This window comes from Hippocampus guttulatus, chromosome 4, assembly GCF_054856545.1.
Source record: "Hippocampus guttulatus isolate MCC_2025c chromosome 4, RoL_Hgut_1.0, whole genome shotgun sequence".
In the NCBI taxonomy this organism is placed as follows: Eukaryota; Metazoa; Chordata; class Actinopteri; order Syngnathiformes; family Syngnathidae; genus Hippocampus; species Hippocampus guttulatus.
In genome coordinates this window covers 12401847-12425420 of record NC_141264.1, presented here as the reverse complement: position 1 = coordinate 12425420, position 23574 = coordinate 12401847, and the positions used below count along the sequence as shown (strand labels likewise).

General features: G+C 41.8%; 2 protein-coding genes across 7 annotated transcripts in view; one reads left to right on the top strand and one right to left on the bottom strand.

Annotated features, from left to right (window-relative positions):
• The first annotated feature begins 237 nt into the window (after positions 1 to 237).
• Positions 238 to 22737, top strand: nup205 (nucleoporin 205). The gene is made up of 41 exons (XM_086108259.1): positions 238 to 293; positions 1921 to 2063; positions 3177 to 3348; positions 3504 to 3648; positions 3782 to 3941; positions 4041 to 4269; positions 4815 to 4979; positions 5073 to 5248; positions 5346 to 5462; positions 6404 to 6541; positions 6667 to 6817; positions 6927 to 7132; positions 7227 to 7409; positions 7668 to 7718; positions 8005 to 8214; positions 8288 to 8525; positions 8611 to 8800; positions 8873 to 8993; positions 9532 to 9793; positions 9895 to 10019; positions 10121 to 10235; positions 10689 to 10838; positions 11440 to 11514; positions 13140 to 13297; positions 13372 to 13452; positions 13567 to 13758; positions 13849 to 14050; positions 14120 to 14218; positions 14322 to 14470; positions 15352 to 15543; positions 15627 to 15748; positions 15831 to 15963; positions 16624 to 16750; positions 16828 to 16901; positions 17006 to 17134; positions 17529 to 17655; positions 18233 to 18405; positions 18477 to 18606; positions 18848 to 18976; positions 19448 to 19521; positions 20441 to 22737. The coding sequence occupies exons 1-41, from the start codon at positions 266 to 268 to the stop codon at positions 20591 to 20593; spliced, it is 5994 nt and encodes a 1997-aa protein (XP_085964385.1). The 5' UTR covers positions 238 to 265; the 3' UTR covers positions 20594 to 22737.
• The window catches only part of LOC147205959 (FYVE, RhoGEF and PH domain-containing protein 4-like), a 59488-nt gene continuing 57700 nt past the window's right edge, over positions 21787 to 23574 (bottom strand). For all 6 annotated transcript variants that reach the window (XM_086108260.1, XM_086108262.1, XM_086108261.1 and 3 more), the window contains one exon: positions 21787 to 23574. In XM_086108260.1, coding sequence (XP_085964386.1) covers positions 23314 to 23574 — 261 coding nt within the window. In that variant the 3' untranslated portion in view covers positions 21787 to 23313.

Below are 23574 nucleotides of genomic sequence, written 5' to 3'. Positions count from 1 at the left end.
AAAGTCGAAATTTACGGCTACCAACGGTAAACTACAATTCCAATAAAAGAGAATCCCAATACCTTGCCTGATAGAGTTGTAATTAAGTATTGCCATGTGTTTAATATATATACGTATATATAATTGAAATCGCAGTCGTAGAAACCATTAGAAATCCATTTTTTTAAAAGAGAATACTGAATGAATATATGAATGAAAGCTTGGATGGTTTGAATTTCATTCAGGCACAAACGGACGGCCCGCTGTCCACCCTTTGGATTGTGTCATGGCGGTGCAGATGGCGGTAAATTCGGGTATGAACCACAATTCCTGAATGTTTAATTTTTATTCGCTTATTGAGCGTTAATTAATGAATAGGACTTCTCGAATAAGCACATTTATATAGGTTTTTTAAGACATGCATTCCTTATTCTGCAAAAGTTACGACCGCGTGGTGAGCCCTGCCCTTAAGCTTGGGCTGCTAGGCTAAAGCAGCTTGTACCCGGATAATCGGAGAAAACTTTACATGTTTAGAAGAAACGTGGAACGAAAAGTTCATTTTATAATAAACGACCACACCTTTGGATTTTGGCCATCCTACCATGACGCCATGTCAGCGCATCTGCTGTGTTTAACTTGTGCTTTAAACGATTTAATCAGATGTCACTGGTGTGTTTACGTATTTTGTTGAGGACTTGTCGAATGAGTGTCCCGAGACTATAAAAATAGTCAGAAAAAACGTAATGTTAAATGAGTAGTTTAGGAACAGTGAGTGCCTAAATATTTATATAAAAGAATCCCACCATCCTGTCTAGCAGACAGCACATTGAATATGATTACAGTATTTGCTCACATCGGTTTGGTTAGTGGTAATGGGATGATGGAATGCTTTCTGTCTCTCCAGTCCGCAATATGTGTGAAAAATACCGAGCATTGACGTTTCATTTTCAAGTCCCCACAGCCTCAAAGACAGGAGCAAAGACAATACAATCATAACCAACACAATCTTCTCTATGATTTGGAATGTACATCCAGAATTTCCATGTCAATGTGTTTTTTGCTGTTCTCTAACAGTTCTCTAGAGCTGAACGGAAATATTCACGTTTGCTCCATGTAAACGTCCAACAACTTCCACTTTTGGTGTAAAAGTCAAGTCAAGTCAACTATTTATAGAGCACTTTCAAACAGCCATCGCTGCATACAAAGTGCTGTGCATGGAGCAATTTAACATATACAATAAACAGTAAAACAAATCGGTAATAAAGACGGTAGAAAGCAAAGAACCAGTAAAACCAAGAACAAATCTAAGTCATGCTGAGTCGAATGCCAAAGAATACAAGTGAGTTTTGAGGAGGGTTTTGAGGATGGGCAACGAGGAGGCTTGCCGAATGTTCAGTGGGAGGTCATTACAGAGAGAGGGACCAGCAACAGAAAAGGCTCGATCCCCTCTGAGCCTCAGTTTAGTTCTTGGTACTTCTAATAATGTCTGGTCCGCAGACCTGAGGGGCGGGCAGGTGTGTAGGGGCGGATGAGGTCAGAGAGGTCAGGTGGCGCGAGATTATTCAGAGATTTGAAAACAAATAAGAGGATCTTGAAAATACCTCTAAAATGTATGGGGAGCCAGTGAAGGGATGCCAGAGTAGGAGTTATGTGCTCCCTCTTACAAAGAGGCGAGCAGCGGCATTCTGGACCAGCTGAAGGCGCTTAATGGAGGACTGGCTGACTCCAAAGTAAAGGGCATTGGAGTAATCGAGCCGGGATGTGAATGTAATGTAAATGTGAATTCACAAGTTTAGAAAAAGTCAAACTAAATTCACCAAGAAAGGTTATTAAGCATTTTAGGTTCACTCTGAAATTTCACCCGAAACCCGAATGTCCCTAACCTTTTACGAGTTGTGTATGTTGTGTACCTGACCTTTGAGATCTCCTATTCTCATGTAGGAGCCAGTCTGTGGGGGCCACTAAAGGAGCTATGGGAGACAGTGGAGGGGGCTGTGTTAAGAAGACAGCCAGAGAGCTTCCATCTGCTCGACCTGCAGTTGAAAAAACACAAGCCACACTTTCTGTCCCTCTTTAAGAACCCGGTGAGCTATGTACACAGCCCTCTTAGTGGAGCTGGACATTTAATCAAAATGTAACTGTGTGATCAATTTTGTCTTCTTACCAATCTGTAAAACGTTATAATCGAAGAAAATCTTTTCATGTGCAGAATTACATGGTACGTTTGCAAGTTACCAACATTGTGAAAGGATCCTAAATGTACATTGTTGCTCGCTTAGCAAGTGTGTGAAGCATATGTGATTCTGCTGTCCCACAGCGTGCTTTAAACCTCTTTGACACCCATCTGAAGGTTACTGTAAGAATACAAAAAAAAGGAAATACAGACATTGTACATTTAAAAACAAGACATGCTTTGTTTTTTCACACCTCGCTAATGGTAAAGTCAATGTAAAATCTCATTGACATGCTAATGTGAAATTAACGTAGGCTTTGGGAATAAAATTCCTTCAAATTATTGGTAGTGGTAAATATAGTGCAGTGATAAGTGATTTATCTACACTATATTGTACCCTTTACCCTTATAAACTAACGGGAGGTTCTCCAATAAATTTTTGTTGTTGTTGTTGTACCAACACATACCTGTATGTCTACATGATATGGCAAGAAATACAATCCCCGAGGTCCCAGGTTAGCCAAGTAAGACAATACTTGTGATAATAAAGGAAGAACAATAATATAGGATAAAATAAATATGATCAAGAGATACCTCAACTTTATTTAAATAGCACTCTCACAACAACTTCAGTTGTCACAAAAAAGGAGAACGCTTTGAACATGTGCAAAGATGCAAGGCTTCAAAGGTGTGGATTTTGCAGAATGACAATGCAAGAGGCATGAATTTCACATATTTACCCAGTCATTTTGCACTCGACAAAATGAATAGAGTCCAAGGGGAAAAAAAATCGATATGAATGGGCATGAGGCTGTTGAATAGTTGAGATTTAGTCGTTAAGTTTTGAAGTCAATGAATAAAAGTTAGATTAATCATGATTCCTGTTTCAGTCAAAATAACTGTGATTATTCTTATTATTTCTGTTATCATCCAGCCCTTCTTCCTCGTCTCATGTATTGCATATGTCTTTGCTACAATGTCCCACATCATGTGCCTGCAACATCCTCCTCTTCCTCATTTTTAGGCAAAGAGTGCAGAGCAGAGAGAGAAGGTGCGGAAAGCCAGCACAGAAGGCATCGCCATCCAGGGTCAGCAGGGGTCCCGACTCCTTCCAGAGCAGCTTCTGTCAGAGGCCTTCATCCTCAGTGATTTGTTTGACATTGGAGAACTGGCAGCTGTGGAGCTTTTGTTGGCAGGTCCGCATTAAAAAACAAACAAACAAAAAACAAAAAAAACCCACGCAGATATACAGCGTCTTTGAATATGCTTAATACAAAAATCCACCAGAGAGATGTTTAACATCACGGTACCCTTACAAATGGATGTTTAACTGTCTTTATTTCTCCCCCAGGTGAGCAGCAACAGTCCCACTTTCCAGGTTTAACACGTGGCTTGGTGGCAGTGCTCCTCTATTGGGATGGAAAGCTTTGTGTGGCCAACTCTCTGCGCACACTTATTCAGTCACGTCATGGAAAGACATTCACTCTGGACCTCAGGTAACAGCTACCAGTTGTTCTCCAGGTCGATTCAGCCCTCGAGCACATGCAATATATTACAGGGACTGATCATTCACAGTCTCTGCAGTAATTTTGAAAAGTTTTTTGACTTCTTTACCCCCACCTCACTTAGTGGCGAGCTGGTGTCTTTGACGACACATTTCACAGATGAACTGATGAGCCAGGGATTGACCAGGCGCATCCTGACCTTGGTAAATGAGATCAATCTGACCCGTGAGTTTGAGCGGCTTCAGAAGGAGCGAGGCCTGGGCAATGAAAAGCACAGGAAGGAGGTAGGGGGAAATATTTTAATAATATTATTATTTTTTTAACCTGTAAACTATGATATTGTCTTTATCAGCCATGGTTGATCTGTCTTCCACTCTCCCTAGGTTTCAGACCTCATTAAAGAATGCAGGCAGGCCCTTGCGGACAGCCTGTTTGCATGGACCTGCCAATCACCATTGACTAAAGATGACACTGTGGCTCTTATTGGTCACTTGGAGACAGTATCGGCTCAAGCGGATGGCTCACTGGATAGTGTGAACCTGGCTCTGGTCATGGCGTTGATGTACTGTTTGGATGTCAGCTTCATTGAGCAAGGCACTGAAGATAGAGAAGGTGAGAATTATTGATAATATTTAGAAGGGTTTGGAAATTTCTATAACATCTTTATTCAACAGTTATTTTCCAAACATTAAGGTAGCTATTAAGTCAAAGTAGAAAGGCAGTGCAAGGCCTAGTGATAAATCTCTTCAAATTCCAATGCCAAGAGGTAATTCAAAAGAAACGTACTGTAGCTCTACCCTACTCATTCAGTGATTCATAACCCAAGAGTTTTTATGTTCCTATGCCGATGTGTTAAAGTATGTCTTTATGTGAAACTGGTCCATAAATGTTGGGGACCATTGTCCTCAGTCACAGAGTTCATACTGTAGGCCAGGGGTGGGAAATTATTTTTCCCGTCGGGGCCAAATGAGTTCAGCTGCTCTCAAGACTTAAATAATTGTGCCCTCTGTGGGTTGTTGAGACTACTGCGATCCTTTATGCCCTCAGTGTGATTTGTACACCATTCAACTTCACTAAGAAATTCCTTCCACATGATTGACATAATTCCTATTGACTGTAACTATATTCATCAGTGTGCGTTTTTGATTTTTCCTTAGATCTGCTTCAGGCACTGCCGCTGCTCACAGAGAGAGATTATGTGTCGGCAGTGCACAGTCGTTTGATGGACAGCGAGCCCTGGAAGCTTCCCGGCCTGCAGGCTGTGTGTCGCCTGACTTGGGCTCTTTCTCTGAGGGTACTGTCGCAACTGCCACAAGGTTCAGGTTAGGTTCACATTTTTTGGAATGTTTAAATTACCAGGACCTTTGATGTATGTGCTGTTCAAATGGAATACATTTCACATTTGTTCTGGCCAGCCCTCGTGGAGTTCACTGAGGCAGATGAGGCGCTGGCAGATCAGGCTGTCTTGGGAGATGTTTTCCTCTTTATCAAAGAGGGTATGCTCGATTGTGGAAGTTTCTTCCAGGAGGAGTTTTACATCCGCCGCCTCCATTCACTTATCACAGATTTTCTGGCACTAATGCCAATGAAGGTGAGCTATCACTTTTTTTGTTGTTGTACTGAATGATTTAAGACCATTGCTTTCTAAATCTAAAAGTTGAATTGTTTGGTTTTTACTGCTTTTCTAGGTAAAGCAGCTACGCAACCGTGCTGATGAGGATGCCCGCTTGGTGCATATGTCCTTACAAATGGACAACGAGCCTCCATCATCATTGCGCAAGGACTTGGACCATCTCATGATGCTTGTCAGTCCCCTATACATGCACACAAACACACACACACAGTTACAGATAGATTTATTTACACTCGCACTTTTATCATATTCAATACAAAAGCCAAATGAATAACGTCTGCCTTGACAAAGACAGTACAGTAATAATGCCTTGACTTGATTGAAACCTTAGACTCAAATTTATCATTCAATAGAAACATTGCAGATGCTGTCACAAGATGAAATGTCAAATGCACAGTACAAATTAAAAATACAGAATAGATTCCAAAAACGCAGACAAAACGACCCATATGTAAAATAAAATACGAACAATAACATTAAAGTCTGTAACAGAAGTTTTGCATGTAAGGAGAAATCATTGCACATTCTATATTGCACGTATTGTGTTGCGCGCATCCCTCTCATTTTATATTCAGCAATCTTATGGCGGGCAGATATAAACTGTTCATGAATCTGGCAGTTTTTGCACTGGTAGCGTTTTCCTGATGGCTGGATGGAAATGATTTATTAAAAGGGTGTGAGCTGTTTCCACAGATACCCTGAGTCCCGGACTACCTATGGTTTGCAATGTGGCACCAATTATCTTTTGTGCCGTCCTCACAACTCTCCCCAGCGCCTTCCTGTACATGAGGCGACTGTTCTTCTGTAAAACCTGTTTTAGCTACATGGATATTAAGAGCACAATGCTTTGCTGTAGTAGACCACTTTAAAAATAACAACCACAATTCCAAATGTAAAATGGCCGTGGAATTAATAGCAGATTCAGATATATAAAATTTAGACTAACTCCTGAGCTGAGCTGGTAGCTAATGGGCTTCTCAATAAATTAAATGAAACTATTGTTGACTCTATAATCCAACAATCTTCTCAAAGGTTAGTACTTTAACTCAACATAGTGTTTCAATCCTTAAAAGTAAAATCTTTGTGTGTCTGTGTCCCCGTTTTTCCCCCCAGATAGGAGAGTTCTACTGCAAGGACCCATTTGGAATGGAATTAGGTCTAGAGTTCTGGTGTCCCACAGAGCCCCTCCAGCACAACTCTTTGCAAGGGTCCTACCTGGGAATGGCTCTGCAAAGGCCTCCACATAAACAGGTAATATTTTTTCAAATTCCCTTCATAACGATCAGTCTTAGCATTCTTCTCCTTCGGCAAGTTATATTTTTTCAATCAGTTTATCATTTCAATCTGTCTGATTTTCTTTCCACGCATTGATGCAGGTGGTTCTGTCTAAGTTTGTGCGCCAAATGGGGGACCTTCTGCCCTCCACCCTCTACATCTCCTATTTACGGATGCTGAAAGGTCTTGCCAATGGTCCTCAATCTGCTCACTACTGTTTCAGCTTGCTGAAAACCAATGGAGCTTCACATGGTAAGAGGAATGAAATGATTGCTATCAATTCAAGCTGATTTTAAAATTTTATTTTAGTGTTTCATCACATAACATTGCACACCAAGTATATTCATGTCCTTTGATGCAGGTGATAATATCCAGGGAGTAACAGGCTGTCCAGTGTCATGGGAGCATTTTTTCCACTCCCTCATGCTCTACCATGAAAATTTGCGCCGAGACCTACCAAACCCTGATGCAGTTCATTATCGACACCCACCTCTTCGGGGAATCACTCAACGAGAACTGGAAGGACTCACCTCATTTTTTCAGTTACTCACTACAATTATTACATGGGTGTGTTTGTCGGGATTATCCATTTTCTGATATTTTAGCCATACCTTGGCCTGGGAATGTTGGGTAAATGTGAAGCGTTTATGTATTTTTCTAGAGTGAAAATGCTCGCCTAGCATTGTGTGAGCACCCCCAGTGGACTCCTGTGGTGGTGATGCTGGGGTTGCTTCAATGCAGTGTTCCACCTGTCCTGAAAGCCGAGCTTCTTCGCTGCCTGGCAGCCTTTGGCAAATCACCTGAAATCGCTGCGTCGCTCTGGCAATCATTAGAGTACACACAGGTTGGCCTTTTTTTCCTCGTAACTTAATTCATTCCTATTATCAATTAGATAAAATGCTCAGGATATGGATTTGTGATGTCAACAAAGGGTTAAACTATTGCAAGGATCCACACTGCCCCTAAATGGTGACATTTTGCTCCTAAAATTTACTTGCATATCTGCGATCAATACATTTTCAAATTGTTAATACAGGAATATATTTTTCTATCATCTGCTCCACACCCATATACTATTTTTTAATGTATTTTTCTTCTGCAGATTCTTCAGACAGTGCGTGCGCCTGGACAAAGACAGGCAGCAGGAATTGAGGTAAGTGGGCTTGATATACGATTACAGTCGTGTATAGATCCATGTTTTGATCAAGAAAATGTGTAATGTGTAAAGTATAAAGTGTGTCTTTTTATTAAGTGGTAAGTTGTGTCGCAAATGTAGCACTTGAAACATTCATTAGGCAGGTGCATATGTTTTAACGTGTTCTCATTAGTAACATGGTGACATCACTTCACTTTGCTGATTTAGATACCGTGTACAAAATTGTCATATAAACTCCAAACTCGCTTGTTTGGCAATTTGCTTCCTTCTTCTGTCCTCTCAGGTGGAGCTTAATGAGATTGAGTCGAGCTGTGAGGAGTACCCTCTGACACGAGGCTTCTGTCATTTGATAAGTACATTGGTGGAAAGCAGCCTTCCCTTTAATTTGGGCGCAGGACTGCGTGTGCCAGGCTTTCAGCCATACCTGGATTTCTTGCGTGACACCGTCTTCCTGGCTTTCCCCACCAGAGCATATCGGCATCCTGCTGAAAAGGTGCTTATGCAGCTCATTATTTGTATTCACAATTTTTACACACGCATACTCATTCTGTTTTGCCTTTTGCCAGTGGGAAGTAGCTGACACTGCACTCGAAGTGTTCCACAAACTGCTGCGAGATTATGAGCCGCAGCCGTCAGACTTTGTCCATGAGATGGTGGAGCTGCAGGGTGAGCAGGTCCCAGCCCACAAGCCACCAGGACACAGCATCATGTTTCACCTGCTCAACGACTCGCCCATGTTGGCGCTCTGCCTCAGCGTGCTGGAGGAGGGTGTACGCCAGCTGGACACCTACACCCCTTTCCCTGGTGAGTTGACATCCAGGCTGCTGTCACTGCCTAACTGAGAAATCTCGTGGCCGTTGGTTTCAATTGTGATGCAATCTTCTTCCAGGCAAGAAGTACCTGGAGTCTGCAGTACTGCACTGCCTCTGCCTACTAGACCTGACCCTGCAGAAGGAGGTGGTGTTCATGGATCTCCTCAGGGAGAGCCAGGCTTCTTTTTTGATTTCCCCATTGGAGCAGCTTCTCCAAGGGGTCAGTCCTCAAACCCGCAGAGCAGATCACATTGTGAATGTGGCCAGGTAATAACCAGCGCTGATCAGCAATATTGGTGGTGCTTTGTACAAATTATTTAATGGATTGTTTGTTGCCAGGTATCTCTACCACAATGACTCCAATCCAGAGGCTGCCTTCCATAGTGCCAAGATCTTGCGTCGCATTGCAAACTATCCAAACATTCAAGATAGGCTCATAGGAGATTTCACACATGACCAGGTACATTCCTTAGATATATCAAACCAAGTTAGAGGAAGCAGAAATCATCATTTGAGCTACTGTGTATCTTCCTGGGTGCATATGAATTTAGCCCTGCTGAAGCTGCTGCCTCCGCGACCCGACAATGGTTACGTGGTAGAAAATCGATGGCTGGATGAAATGTTTTACCAACAAACATTTTTGTTATGCATTCCAAAATCATATGCCACCTACCATCCACACTCAATGACCCTGTGGTCCCCATCTTATGCTTTGGTCAAATACTATATTCCTGAAATATTAGAAGAATATCCACCCCTCCGGTGCTTGGCAGAGTAATGCAGATGATATACAGTAATTGCAATAAAAGGATTATTGTTCTCTGACAGTGTCAATCAAAATCTTTGGTTGTGCAGGTTTTCTTAAAGTGTATGTTAGTTTACTTAACAAACACATTGAAATATTAATGATCTACCTTACATCTTTTATAATATTATATCTTAAGTAGCATCAAGTTAAACTTTTTATTTGTATTTTTTTTCCCCCTCTGTTCCCTTAGGTTGTGAGTGACAAGCTAATGGCCGGCTTTGTGGAGTGTCTGGATAATGATGAGGCAGAAGAAGGAACTGAAACAGAAAATGGTGCATCACCAGCTGATATAGATTCCCAAAAGAAGGTGTCACGAATCCGACATGAAACCCAAGTTCATATCCTCAACCTTCTCATAACCTCTTTGGAACTGAAAACACCCAATCTGGCATTGTATCTCTTGGGCTATGAAGTCAAGAAGCGCGTGTCCTCCACCAACCTGCAAGATCCAGGTGAGGATGGTGACATTGAATCTTCTTTCGTGACATCCAGCAAACAATTGAATCCTAACAACTGCGCAATGCAGCAGTGCATTAATAGCTGTATTTTGCAGGGGTGTTAGGGTGCCCGCGCAGTTGTTTGCATGCCATCCTGAGTCTCCTGCAGAGAGGCACTGAGAAAAGGTCAGGACCTGTCCTCACTCAACACGCTCCACACCTGGCTGAGCTCTGCTACCAGGTATGTATTCCCCTCTCACGGAGAGTGCCCTAACATTTGATACTTCACAGTGTCGACCAGGCTCCTCTCAAATGTCTTAATTTATTTTCTTACATTCACAGGTGATCTACCAACTGTGTGCCTGCTCTGAAACCTCTGGACCAACAATGCGCTATTTGAGGACAAGCCAAGACTTTCTTTTTTCACATCTGCAACACCTGCCTTTCATCTTGCCTGGTGAGTATTTTTCATGAAAAGAGAAGAAAAAGAACAAAAGTTACAAACGTAACTACGGTGCGAAGCCCGAATGACCGCCAGAGCATTCTGTCACTTGGAATCCTTGTAGTTACTCAGGAAAATTCAGTAAGAAACGAACCTCTGGTGACGCAGGAATTTAGTCCAGTGTCATCCGAGGGTCACAGGGGACTTTTTCGGTGCAATGTGCAAACTCGAACTGAGCACTTGCGAAGGGAACATTTGATGTTTTCAGCACTGCCCCCGGTGGTCATTCGGGATTCATAGAACTGAAGTTACATTTGTAACTTTCATTTTAGAATCTATCATTAAAGAAGGACAATAAAGTATCACAACACTGAAATACAACTCTATATTCAAAGTAGAAAAAAATCTGCAATGGCTGGTTTAATGAACACAATTCAAGCATATGACCTTTCTTTCTGATGTTCTCAGGGGACCAGATTGCTGCCCTGTCCCAGATGTCCTGGCTCATGAAAACAGCTGCAATCGAGCTGAGACTGACCTCACTGAACCGCCAGCGCTCACATACACAGCGCCTTGTCAACTTGCTGCTTGATGACCAGCCACAATCACAGCACGCAGGTGTTGTATTGCTGTGTATCCATGAGCACTTATTCAATATCTTCAAGGCAAAACTTGGGCTTAAAACGATGAACAATATAATGTTTGAAACTATTTAAGAGTATAAACCTTGTCCAAGGCCAAACAATCCTGTTCAGGATTTTCCTAAAATGCATCATTTAATCATTATTTTTGGCCCACGACCCACCCTCTCTGAAATTGTTGAATCCTGTTTACCAACATAAATAGCAATGAAAAATGTGCCTGAAACCTTCTGCGGGAAGGTTCAAGTGAAAAATTCACACATTGTCAGCTGTTATAGTTTCAAAACTATGGCGTGCATTGATTATTGAAAAACACTCAATACAACTGCAGTACTACATAACCGGTAATGCAAATAACTACTACTATTCCTTTTAATTAAAAAAAAAAAAAAAGATTATTTTCTTAATTTGGGTTGAGTAAATGCACGTACCGTACAAAAAGCTGACGCCTAAAATGCTCTCAGATCATCAGTAAAAGATCTTGACAGTCTTTTGATATACAATAAATGTAATGTTCCTTACTAGTTTGCCAAAGTCTGTAACAAACAAACCCAAATGTTATGATTTTGTCTTTTTAGCTGAAGGAGAAGCCGGGATGGAGGAAGAAACTAGATCAGTCAGTGGTTTCTTACATTTTGACTCCGTTTCCAAAGGTACGTTTAATCTTGTTCACATTCCCAGTAAAAAAAAAAAAGTCAACCGAAACCATCATATTTTACACAACTGTACACAAGGTAATTACTCAGGTGCTTATTGTTTCACCCTTTAACCCCTCTCGGAGGCAAAGGGAAAAACAGGGAATGTAATTTCAATTAATTAATTAAATGAAAAATACAGCTCAATCTTTCAATAAGCGACACGGCTGATGCTTAAAAATTTGTAGCTACCACAATTCAGTTTCAGGAAGATCCCTTCTACTTTTCAACTGCACTCCTTTTGAATGACGTTGGATCGAAACACATAGCGATTACCTATGATCCCATCCAAGGGACTTACTTGTTGGTCCCTCTGATAATAAAAGGAAAGGAATAATAATGGTAATGAAATAAGAAAGAATAATAGTAGTAATGAAAAATACCAATGAAAATCAGATACTGGATTTATTTGGAATTGGTTCAACAGAATAATTAAACTAAACAAACAAAAAACAAACCTTGTTAAACAGTTCTGCATTAAAACTAATGGTGTTAACGTAAAAGGTTGAGGCAATTCCTGCAGACAAATAATTTTTGTAACTTCCAATGAGACCTCTCGGCAGGTGTTTTGGCCCACTTTTCATGGGCAAATTCCTCCAGTTGCTCCAGGTTTGAAGGGTGCTTTCTCTAGATGGCATGTCGTCACCTATGACATCCGTGTTGGATCAAACGATGACGGATGGTGCAATCTGACACTGATGTAACTTGACCTAAACGTTCACATTTAATTTCTTTGGCGGTAGTTCTGGGTTTTATCCAGCTTTTCAATTAGTCATCACATTTCTTCCAAAGGCAACTTCCAGGGAGGTTGGCAGCAGTCCCAACGATTCTAAATTATCTGAATAATATTTGCAACTCTTGTCACATGAGAATCAAGCTGCTTAAAGATGGTCTTATGGCCTTTACCTTTAACATGCTTCTTTCTAATTTTCTTTCTAACTTCGTGAGACAACTCTCTCCTTCACTTCCTCCAGTGCATGTTAAGTGTGACACACAACTTTTGACCAAGCAGTTCAGTGATGACTTGTCACCCTTTAAATAGGTTGACCGACAAGTCTGTAAGCAGCTGTGATGCAAATTAGAGAACACACCTTGGTTCAACTTGTCTCTATGGTCAAATTATTTTCATTCTTTTCTTGGGGTATCATCAATTTTATCCAGGCCTATTTCATGATTTTTTCAAAAACACACACTGATGAATATAGTTACAGTCAATAGGATTTATTTATTTATTTTTAATATTTTTGTTGAACCACAATTTAAGAGAATGTCATATTTTCTGTGATTATTTTCCATTACATTTTATTTATTATTGCTATTATCATTTTTTTTCATGTTTTCTTTCTTTAACTAACAGAGGGGTACCAACACCTTTGTCCATGCGTGTAAACACAAATAGCAGTGGATATAACAAACACACAATGTTATTAGCACATACCGCGGCTACTTTAGTGCCCGTGGATCAATTTGGGGTTTTAGTGTCTTGCTCAAGGACACCACAGCCAGGTGTCTGGGGGATGTCGGGAGTGGAGGGTCTTGAAGTGGGGATGATCTTATCCACAATTCTTGTTTGATGTCACCAGTACGCAGAAAGTTACTGAGTGTGTTGGACGCCATCGACTTCAGCCAAGACATGCCTGAGCTGCTGCAGCTGGACTTTTTTGAGCGCACTCAGATAGAGCAAGTCATCTCCAACTGTGAACACGTCAATGAGCAAGGGCACACTGTGTGCAATGTGAAGGTGGGTTTGTTGGTTTAACTTATGTGGTCGTGAAGACGTGACTGGTTTATCAATATTTAAATTGTCCTTCACAGTTGCTCCATAGAGTGCTGGTTGCTGAGGTGAATGCTCTGCAAGGAATGGCAGCTATTGGACAGAGACCTCTGTTATTGGAGGTGCATGAACTGAAAACAAACTACTATGATTTTATGTTCACCTTTGATTGTGGTTGGAATACTGGTGACAAGGTTGTGTGATTTCACCTCAGTTAAAGCATTGTGTTTTCCTAGGAAGTGAACTCGATCCTGCAGCAGGTGGTGGAACGTAACCGTGTCAGACGGAGTTTGAGTGCAAAGCGACATGCGCTGCAGTCCTGGAGGAGCCTCGTGGAGACGCTCCTGACCGCCTGCCCTGCTGACCTCATAGCTGTCGAAGAGAGACAACTAATCATCAGAGACTTGCTTCTAGACCTGCATGACAAGGTTGATGAGGCGGTTACCCCACTTGAGGATACTGAAATTAATTCCAACTATTTGTATGTAACTTGTGCTGGTGTACCGTATGTTGCTTAGGCTCTATCTGAGGATGCAGCGGGAGAGCTAATGCCCATTGTTGCTGGGGCAGTCTTCACTCTGACTGCTCACCTCAGCCAATCGGTGTTGTCTGAACACCAGCAAGGGGCTGGATTAGAATCCTCATCCGGTTTTGCCTCAATAGCAAACTCTGCCCTCCATCTTATCCTTCGCAAACTGCTGGACTTCATCCTTTCTACTGGTATGTATCAACCACCACCAACTTCAAACCCTACTTACACTATTGTAACATTGTCTTCTACATCTTAAGGAGGAGGATACCAGCGTCTGCGTGCACACTTATATGGCTCTTTGCTGTACTATCTTCAAATTGCTCAGAAACCTGAGGAACCAGATACTTTGCAGATGGGTAAACCAAAAATATCATCATTACACCAATTTACTTATCTGTAAGCCACTGTATCATTACAGAAGTGTGGTCATCCCATCCACTATCTTCTGTGTCCTTCTAGCTGGGAGGGCAATGTGGGAGCGTCTCACAGCCCCTGAAGATGGCTTCTCCAAACTCCAGCGAGAGAACCTCACTATCATCGAGAGCTATGGCAGAGCACTAATGGAGGTGGTGTGCAGGGATGCATGTGACGGCCATGAAATTAGCAGGGTATGTTTCTGTCTCTTGTGTTTTCACCAGTGAATGCAATTGGACTCCTGCAGGGATGCATTTTTGGTGTTCCGTTTGTCAAATGTAAAATACAGTACTACAACACTTTTTTATTCCACCTGAAGCATATGCACAGTTAAGTGCCGCGTGACTCTTGATGAAAAAAAAAAAACCTATTACAGTGAATGTAAAGAAATTGTTATTAGGGCTGTGCAGAAATCGGTGGTCACTCGAATTGAGATGCGAATTGGCCGTAAAAACCCCCCAAAACAAAACAACCCCCCCCCCCCAAGCAGAGTCAAAATGTTCATATTAGAATCAAAATGATTTATTTAATATTATTGCATTGTCGAACAGGCTGAATGCCAACTCAGTGTGTGTAGCATATGTACGTGGGCCGTGCGCATGCGTTGTGTCAAGCCACACACCGGAAGTGTGTGGGGATAGTTAACCAACTAATGAGCGTGAGTTAAAGTTAGTTAAAAAAACCTGTTAAGCAGTACGGTCAATGAAGAACATCTCGGCAGTGTATGTACACCTATGCTGCTATTTCACTGTTGATCTCTCCTGCTTCCAGAGCAACAAATGTTGTTCATGTCAACACAACCAGCAAATGGGGATTTGGGTTGCGAGTCCAAGCTCTAGGTTTTATCTAGTCGAATGTTATTTTTTTCATTAATGTCAGGCAAAAATAAATGTTTTTGTAGTTGTCCGGTACAGATACTGGCATTTCACTGCATTTCAATGGGACAAAAGATATTTAATATTGTCGATATTCAAATATTCAGGTAAATTGACTTTTGAGCTTGGTCATGGAACAGATTGAACTTGTGAGTCAAGGTACCACTGTTCTCATATCCACTGACAATAATGTCTCCCAGATGCTCGCCCTGGCGTTGCTTGACCGAATCCTGTCCATCGACCGCCAGAACCAGTGGCTGGTTTACATTTGCAACAGCGGCTACCTGCGCTCGCTAGTGGAGAGCCTTCGTCAGGATGACATAGCCCTGCAGGGCCTGCTCACACCTCAGCCTCCCCTCCTCAAGCCACTCTACATCTACGAGAGCAAAATTGTGAGCAGCCTTTTATATTCCTTCACCAAAGGCCTTTGCAAGTTCCATGTTCAGAAGGCTCAACGGCAGCCGTGTGTTTCCAGGCCCTGCTGACTCGCGTGGCCAAGACGAACCAAGGTGCTGTCGAACTGCTCCGCTGTGGTTTGGTAGCACAACTAATTGAGTGTCAGGTGTTTGACATGATACCTGACAGTGACGCTCACAGGTAAGAGTCTCACTTGCGAGTGGTTCAACAAAAAAACATTTCCTCGACGAAACGACTTGAACGTGTCTGCTGGTGGGTACAGGGAGATGAGGGACCCGTCAGGTTTCATCCCCAGCCCTATGGACCGTTACAGACAGATTCTTTTACCCACCCTGAGGCTCTTCCAGGTGATACTCACCTCAACCACTATGAATCACCAACAGGGGTCAACACAGGTGAGAAATTGTTCTCTTGCATTGTCATTACGGGTTTCTGCACTTGTGAATATCTCAGGATACGACATTTTGAGATAACAAATGGTGTGCAATGAGGCACTTTGTGCAGCGGCCTCAAACTACGTTGGTTGTCACCCAGCACAAGAAGGCGAGCTCAGTTACCATCGTATTCAATGCTGTTCATTTCCTGTTTCAATTTATGGCCCAAAAGAGGTTTTTATACAAATTTGTACTTTTAGTATAAATACTGCTTCATTAGCATAGGTTAATGATAGAGTTCTGACTTTCGTTGTGTTGCCGTCTTTGGAACGGATCTCTCTCTGTGTATGGAACTGTGACTTTTATTTTTACACCCTGAAAGTCAAAAGTCTTTGTCAGTTCTCTTGTTTTCTTATCAAATTGCCATTTAATTAGCAAAAAGAAAGAAGGTAGAACTTCTAACTGTTCTCAATGAACACTGTGCAAGAACTGTGTCAACAATGTGAAAATAGTTTTCTGTTGCATTTGACACTGCCTGATTTTTTTACATGCTCATTCATTTTAATTAGGAATTCATCGTTTACTTGATGTGCAAGGTTAGTTTATTTTTATCAATGTTTAATGTGTGTAACCGTTTTGGAGCTTGTATCTTTTATCAGTGTTCGTTTGTCGTGTTTATAGATCCTCCAGTGGCTGGTAGTCCATGCAGACACCATCCAATCACTGTTGCGCTGTCCAAAGCTCAGCATAGGAGCATTGCAGGAGCTCTCTTTGCTTACTGGTATCATCAGTAAGACTGCTTTACCAGGTAATACAACAAGTTATTGACAAAACAAGATGAAAATGAAGAGACATGGACATTGTTTCTGGTGACATTTGTTTCAGGGGCCCCCGAGATGGGCAGTGAAGTCAATGGCGCTGCTCTAATGGAGTTTCAAGGTCACATCAACAGATTCCAGGTTAGCTTGGATATCGTGTCAGAAGTTTTCCTCGTGCCTTCTTTAGCTTTTGTTTTATTGTTTTGTCAAAAGATGCTCACGTATTGTTGTTGTTTTTTTGAAAGCGCTTATGCTTGTTGCTGCTCAGCCGCCTGGCAGGCAGTGAGCGAGAGAGGTTACTGAAACAAGCGGAGATGACTGCAGCTGGAGACTCAGCAGAAAGGAGAGAAGAGATGGAGGTGGCCATGCAACAGGTACGAGGTGCCACGCTTGCAGAACATCCAAGTTGATTACACCATGTGAATATTTTATAGTCAGTACTGGCTGTCTGTGTCATTATTTTTAATTTAATGTCATAAATGTGCTATGTGTACTTAAGTTGGTAGGGTTTGTTACAATGCGAGTAGAAAAGTCAACCACACAAAATGTAGGAAGGCAGGGCCAAGTGTAGCTTTTGTAAAACAACTAGGTAAAGTGGAATAGACTTTTAGTTCCACCTTTTTTAAAAGTGACATTTCCCAATTCCACGTATCCCTTTTTAATTTTATCCAACAGGTAAAATGAATGACATCGATACGTGTTCTATCTATAGCCGTAGTGCAGATCACTGTCATGATGTCATTGACCTGTGCTGCACTCTCACCTCAGGTTTGCGCTAACATCATGGAGTACTGCCAAATCCTGCTGCTGCAGAGCTCGGCTCAGGCCCAGTTCACTATCTGCCTCTTCAGCCCGTTTGGCAGCGAGCCGGCGGGCAGGGACGGAGGACGCACAGGTCAGACCCTCAATCCGAATCAATGAATGAGAACATGCTGTCTGTCCTCTTCACTAATTATGAAATTGAACGTTCACATTTCTTTAAAAAAATATAATACATATAATAAAATACAAGTTATGATGGAGATAATACTTCAACTTTTGACCACCGATACCATGGATATCACACTGTAAGTTGAGATGGTCGAACGAATCTTTCAGCTCATCCAAAGCTCACAAAATCTTGACTGCAGTATCAACTTTCCACCAGTAGAGGATGCTCAGAGACAGGAAAATCTTCATTGGGAGTTTGAACGCACTTTACAGTTAGATATAGTCTGCAAATACGGTGGCTGCAAATCTTGAAGGCAGAAATTCAGTGCCGATCTGTTTTATGCAACCAACTTAGATATATATATATATATATATATATTTCCCCCAGTCTTACAGAATAGGTAACAACCAGCAAATCGGGGCAAAAGAAAACTCAGATAGAAAAGGGCCATTTTCTGAGTGATTATATTATTTGAGCGCGTCTTATTCTCAAAATTGCAATATTTACTATGTCCACTATGAACCCTGCGTCTTGTGCATAGATCTGACATCCAGCTTGCCCAACATGGCATACTCACGAGTCCCCAGCCTGGGCCTGGTGCTCTTCCTGCTGAAGAACAGTGCCGCCGACTTCTTCCGCTTTCACCAGAGTCACAGGCAGAGTCTGGGCAAGCTGCAGAGTCTGGATCAGCTGCCCCCCGAGGAGCTCAAGGAGGTAATGACGGATGCGATGCTAACTCAGTCTAACGGCAACACGCATCATCTAAGCAGACCTATCGTTTGTAGTTGTGCCAAGGCCTGGTGCCCGGTCCGGGAGGTGTGGAGAAAATCTCGTCGGTCCAAAGAAGTCTGCTGGCCAACAAAAGATTGGTGCAACTCATCAACAATAGAGCCAAGCTGCTGGCCCTCTGCTCCTGTATCCCTTTATGTAGACCTCATGTTACATGCGCTCATATAAGGGAGAACAGAGTCTATGTCGAATATTACAATGTCTGCACATCCTCAAGCTTACATTTTCTGGAGGACTTAATGATACTTAGCAGCAGAGAAGGCCGTGCTGGCTCTGATGCTCACCACTGTTTCAATGACTACCTCCTGATCTCTACCTAATGTTGTAATGGTGTACCTTGTGGACAAACCTTAACACCCCCTCGCAGACATCATCGAGACGTGTCTCTTTGTGTTGTGGCGCCATCTGGAATATTACTTGCTGCACTGCACCCCCACCGACCCAAAGGACTCTCCGCTGCCCGGGGCTACTTTGTATCAATCTCGCCTTGCGGACGGTAAAGGTCTCATGAACTTGTCGAGTACTCGATTTGTCGACTTAAATACACCACAATAACATTTATATCATGACGTCCACTAGTCGCTACGCTTTGTTTTTGGCTTGAGAAGCAGGCAGAACTGCTTGTGCTAACAGATGATTAAGATGAATGAAATTAGTCTGGCATTTGAAAACTGCCCTTCCTGCATAATCCACTTGTTTTCCACTGTTTTATGCATGATATTTGTTAAAGTGTGTCTGCCACGTTTTGAATTTGGTGTGTATGCAGTTTGTGGATTGGACGCAATAGCTGATAAAAGGCAAAAGGTTTGCAAAACACTGATCTTTTAACCTCAAATAATGCTACATATGCCAATGAACCTCCAATATGTGTTTTTGCAAGAAAATTTTGGGGAAAAAATGGCTCACAAACAAAAAAAAACTTTCCAAAAATATGGGGGGAAAAAGTACTGTTATTTTTCCCCTGCAGATTCGTTTGGCAGCCTGCAGGCAAGCACTGGACGTGGAGCCATCTCACGGGTCACTCAGCAAGATTTAGAGCTGGTAAGGATTGGAACTTAAAGGACGGCTTCATTTATTTTACATGTGTGACTTGATTGGTCGTAATCAATTACTTTAGCCTGGAAGAGTGTAAAATACACCTCTATATTGATATAGTTCCCTTGTATGGCAACATTTTCTACACGGTGCGTCCATGATGAGTCCAACGAGACATAATGTCTTTATGTATACTCACTCACCACAGTGAGGTAGTAAAGCAAAACAATGCCATAACGCCTTGTGAAAATTTGCACGGGTTTGACCAGAAACGATAAACAAGCACAAGCATGTTATTCCACGTTTTCCACAAAAAGGAAACTTACTTAAGCAAGTTTTGTTGAGACTCTGATGTGCGCAAGAACAAGCTGAGACACAAGACCAAAGCAGCGCAAGTGTTCAATAAACATGGTAGCCGGCTAGATTAGTTTCAAAATCGTTTTTCAAGTACCGTATTTTCCGCACTATAAGGCGCACGTCAATTAATGGCCTATTTTAAATATAGGGGGCGCCGCATTATAAGGCACATAGAATAGAGGCCACAATAGTGGCTGCGGTTTCATTATGCAGATGGAGCTACGCTAAAGGGAATACAATACAATAGAGCTAGCATATATATATATATAGCGCTTTCACAACCGCTGCAGCTGCAACAAAGTACTTTACAGAACATTTAAAATACCACGTCCAAGAAATCAGAATATCGATCCATATATATAAGGTGTATTGTATCATAAGGTGCACTGTCGGCTTTTGAGAAAATTGAATGCTTATAGTGCGGAAAAGACAGTACATGAAAACAAATTAAAATTAGTCATCAACAAAATATTAACTTATTACTGCTGCGAATGGCGTACATATGTGAAGTATCCTAGCATGTAGTACTGGTCCAGCATTGAAACCACCATTTGCCCTGCGTTTGCAGTTGAAGAGTGACGTGGCCGCTGGTTTCGGAGAGGCCCTCCAGAGGAAACTTCTGGAGGTGGAAAGCTTGTACAGCCAAGTGCGTTCCCGCTACACCTTCATCCAGGCTCTTGTACGCAGGATCCGAGGCCTTCTCAGACAGCCCAAAAGCTGAGAGCTCTCAATCACGGACAATTTTCGGGAAAAATTACGCAAAGCATAACATGACAGCAACAGCAAACCCTTTCAATTTTCTATCAATACTTTTCTAGTAAGTCCATTCAAGTATCACATAGCTGCTTGACTGATTATGACTGACATTGCAAGGACTGTTCCTTACTGGACAAGAAAAGAACTCTTTTGCAAATAGGTAAAAATGTTTGTTGGTTAAATCTTTTTGTGTGCAACTACATTTTCTATACAATTTAATGAGTGGCGCCTTTTCATTGCTCATCAGTATTCTCATTTGACTCGCCTCTGGTGCTGCCTTTTTGTCTAGAGTATTATGGCTGAAATGGGAAGAAAAATACACTTACTGATTGATTTAACAAAAACAAAATGAAATGTAAAAAGAAAAAACAGAGGCACATTTTTTGAAGAATAAAGTAAATGAGAATATTTCAAAGTGATAAAAGATTGATTGTGAAGTTAGTTAAATTATGATACATTGAAGGGGAAAATATATATATAGCTGATGAAGATCTCCATGCTTAATTTTACAATGATAGTGAATATTTTGTGGACGAAGTCGCGAGCTTGAATAATAACTCCACTTGTATTTCAACTCTAGACCTCTTTATCGAGCAGCCGCTATCTTCACATTCACTACAACCACTGAACTCCCTCCCATCCCCGTGCCCTCTCTCAGCATCATTGAGCAGTGTGGCATGTGAAGGTCAATACTTAAAATACTGTCGAACAACCAAATATGGGAGGTGGAAAATACTTTTTATAGATTTGACTGAAGTAAATTAATTCACAGCGCAAAAAGGGATAACAGTCATTCTTTGACAATTTTTAATTTCATGCATTTTTAAAAATATATATTTTTATTCATGTCAAACCAAAATATTTTGAGAGCATGTTTGGAAACTTGGAGGGGGAAAAACAATTTCAAAACTATTGTAATTATAAATGCCGAATGCTGTGAAGTTTATGATCTTATGAGAAATCCGTGATGGTTGAGGGGAGAAAAAGTTGAAGATCTTGTCCAATTTAGCGTTTCTTCTTTCCCCTTACAATTATTTAATATTACCTTATGAATATATGTAAGGTCACAACGAGGCTGGTTTATTTGAAAGCATCCTCATCCTCTGTGAGACACATTTTAGTAGTCCTTAGGAGAAGTTAAAAAACACCACAAACAACCTGGATCCATTAGTATTTAATGTAGTTGTACACTTGTCAAATGTTTGGGGGTGAGGAGATGCGTGCATACAAACGTTGGCTAGACACTCAGGACTTGCACACAGTGAAGCATTGTGCTCTTTTATTTGTTGACCGAGAAGGGTTAAAAAAAAACAAACAAACAGGCACATCCATCCCCTCTGCGTCAGTTCATAGAACCACTGCATGTCTCAATGCAGAACACCTGACAAAATATGGATTATAAAAACGTTTTTTTTCCTTCTGGAGACAGATTTGTGCTAGTTTCCAACAGCTCATGCTCATCATCTATAAATTACTTTAAATAATACAATTACTTATAGCATTAATTGAAAACAACAAAAAAAAAACATTTACATTCTTGCACCAGCTTGTTAACATCTCATTGTACATTTGCGCTGAAAAAAGAGAAGCTGCTCTATGCAGACCACAGTCATTAGTTGAACCATTCAGTCTTGCTCGCGACCTGTGGCTGAGGCTGTTGGCGCTTGTTGCAGTGCACCGAAACACACGTCTATTTTGATGAACAACAAAAAAAAGAGAGAGTGAAATGTGGTGTTTATTCTGTTCAGCTATGGCGGTTTACCCAAACGGTATTTGTTTATATGACATGGTTGACTTAACATGGAGGGTCCTATCCTCAGGACTGTCGCAAATGTGCAGAAAGCTTCAGAAAGTTCATTGTGGAAGAAGTTCAATCAAAGTGGCCAAACGCAATTATTATGTATCATTCATATGTTCAGTTTCTTCCTGCGTGTCTTCAGTAGGGTCACTGGAGCCCATCGCAATTGACCTTTGGGTCATTGGTAGGGCACACCTTGCATTGATCACCAGTCAATTGCAGCGATATTGTATTTTCAATATAATTTTTAGTATGGATAATAATTATGTCCTTAAAGCAGTTTATGTTGGATTAAAATCTTTTAAAGTCTGTTGCTGGTGTGCTAAAAGTGAGCAATTGTTCTTGGGTGACTCCATCATCAATTGACTGTTATAAAAAATATGCATCCGATAATTTGACATAAGAGGATTGCTTAGCAGCCCTCTAGGATGTTGTGTAACCGATTATTCCATGGCTTTACCCAAAAAAGTAAAGTGAGTGTGAGGGACGCCATCATCTTGTTCAGTTTGAAAAAAAAAAGAGGGAGAACACTGACAATTTCTATCATTTGTTATCTTTTTTTCTATGTTATCAAAACAAGGTGAGGAGCTGGGAGGCGGAAAAAAAAAACTTTTTCGAAATAGCTAGTTATACTGTACAGGTAAGACTGAGTAGTTGGTGCAGTACAATTCCACAAGCTTAAGGGAACGCCAACGCAGAAAGCGTCTCAGTCCTAGTGTTCTTTTCGTAATACAGCACATCTCTGGAAGTCATCCAAGATTTAAAAAAAAAAGTGTGGGGAGAAAAAGGCAGTTCATCCAGCACTTGCGTTGTCCTTTTTGGCCCAGCAAAGAGAGGAAGTGTGTGTGACCTTAGTCACACAAATTGCAGACAAACTCCCGGCATCCTTACGAGCTGTCCGAGGCCGCTTCCTGCGCGGCGCCGTCCGCCATGTTGCCGCCGTTAGCGTGAGGGCGCTCGGGCACCTCGCCCGTCACGGCCACGCGGATCACTTTTAGCCAGCGCTGCTTGAGCTCCTCGCTCTCGGCGGCGAAGCTGTGGACGGATTTGGACTGGGAAAGCCGGAAGCTGGCCTGGGGCTCGGCGGGGCGGCTGCTGTCATCCACCGAGTAGCCGAGCAGGGGGATGGTGCTCTGGGCCTTCACATC

Bases quoted from the DNA above. Each gene is read 5' to 3' on its own strand.
- nup205 (XM_086108259.1), top strand. From the start codon at position 266: ATGGCGGTGCAGATGGCGGTAAATTCGG. The intron at 3,349-3,503 runs GTCCGCATTAAA...TTTCTCCCCCAG, and splicing joins TGTGGAGCTTTTGTTGGCAG to GTGAGCAGCAACAGTCCCAC. The intron at 10,236-10,688 runs GTGAGTATTTTT...TGATGTTCTCAG, and splicing joins CCTGCCTTTCATCTTGCCTG to GGGACCAGATTGCTGCCCTG.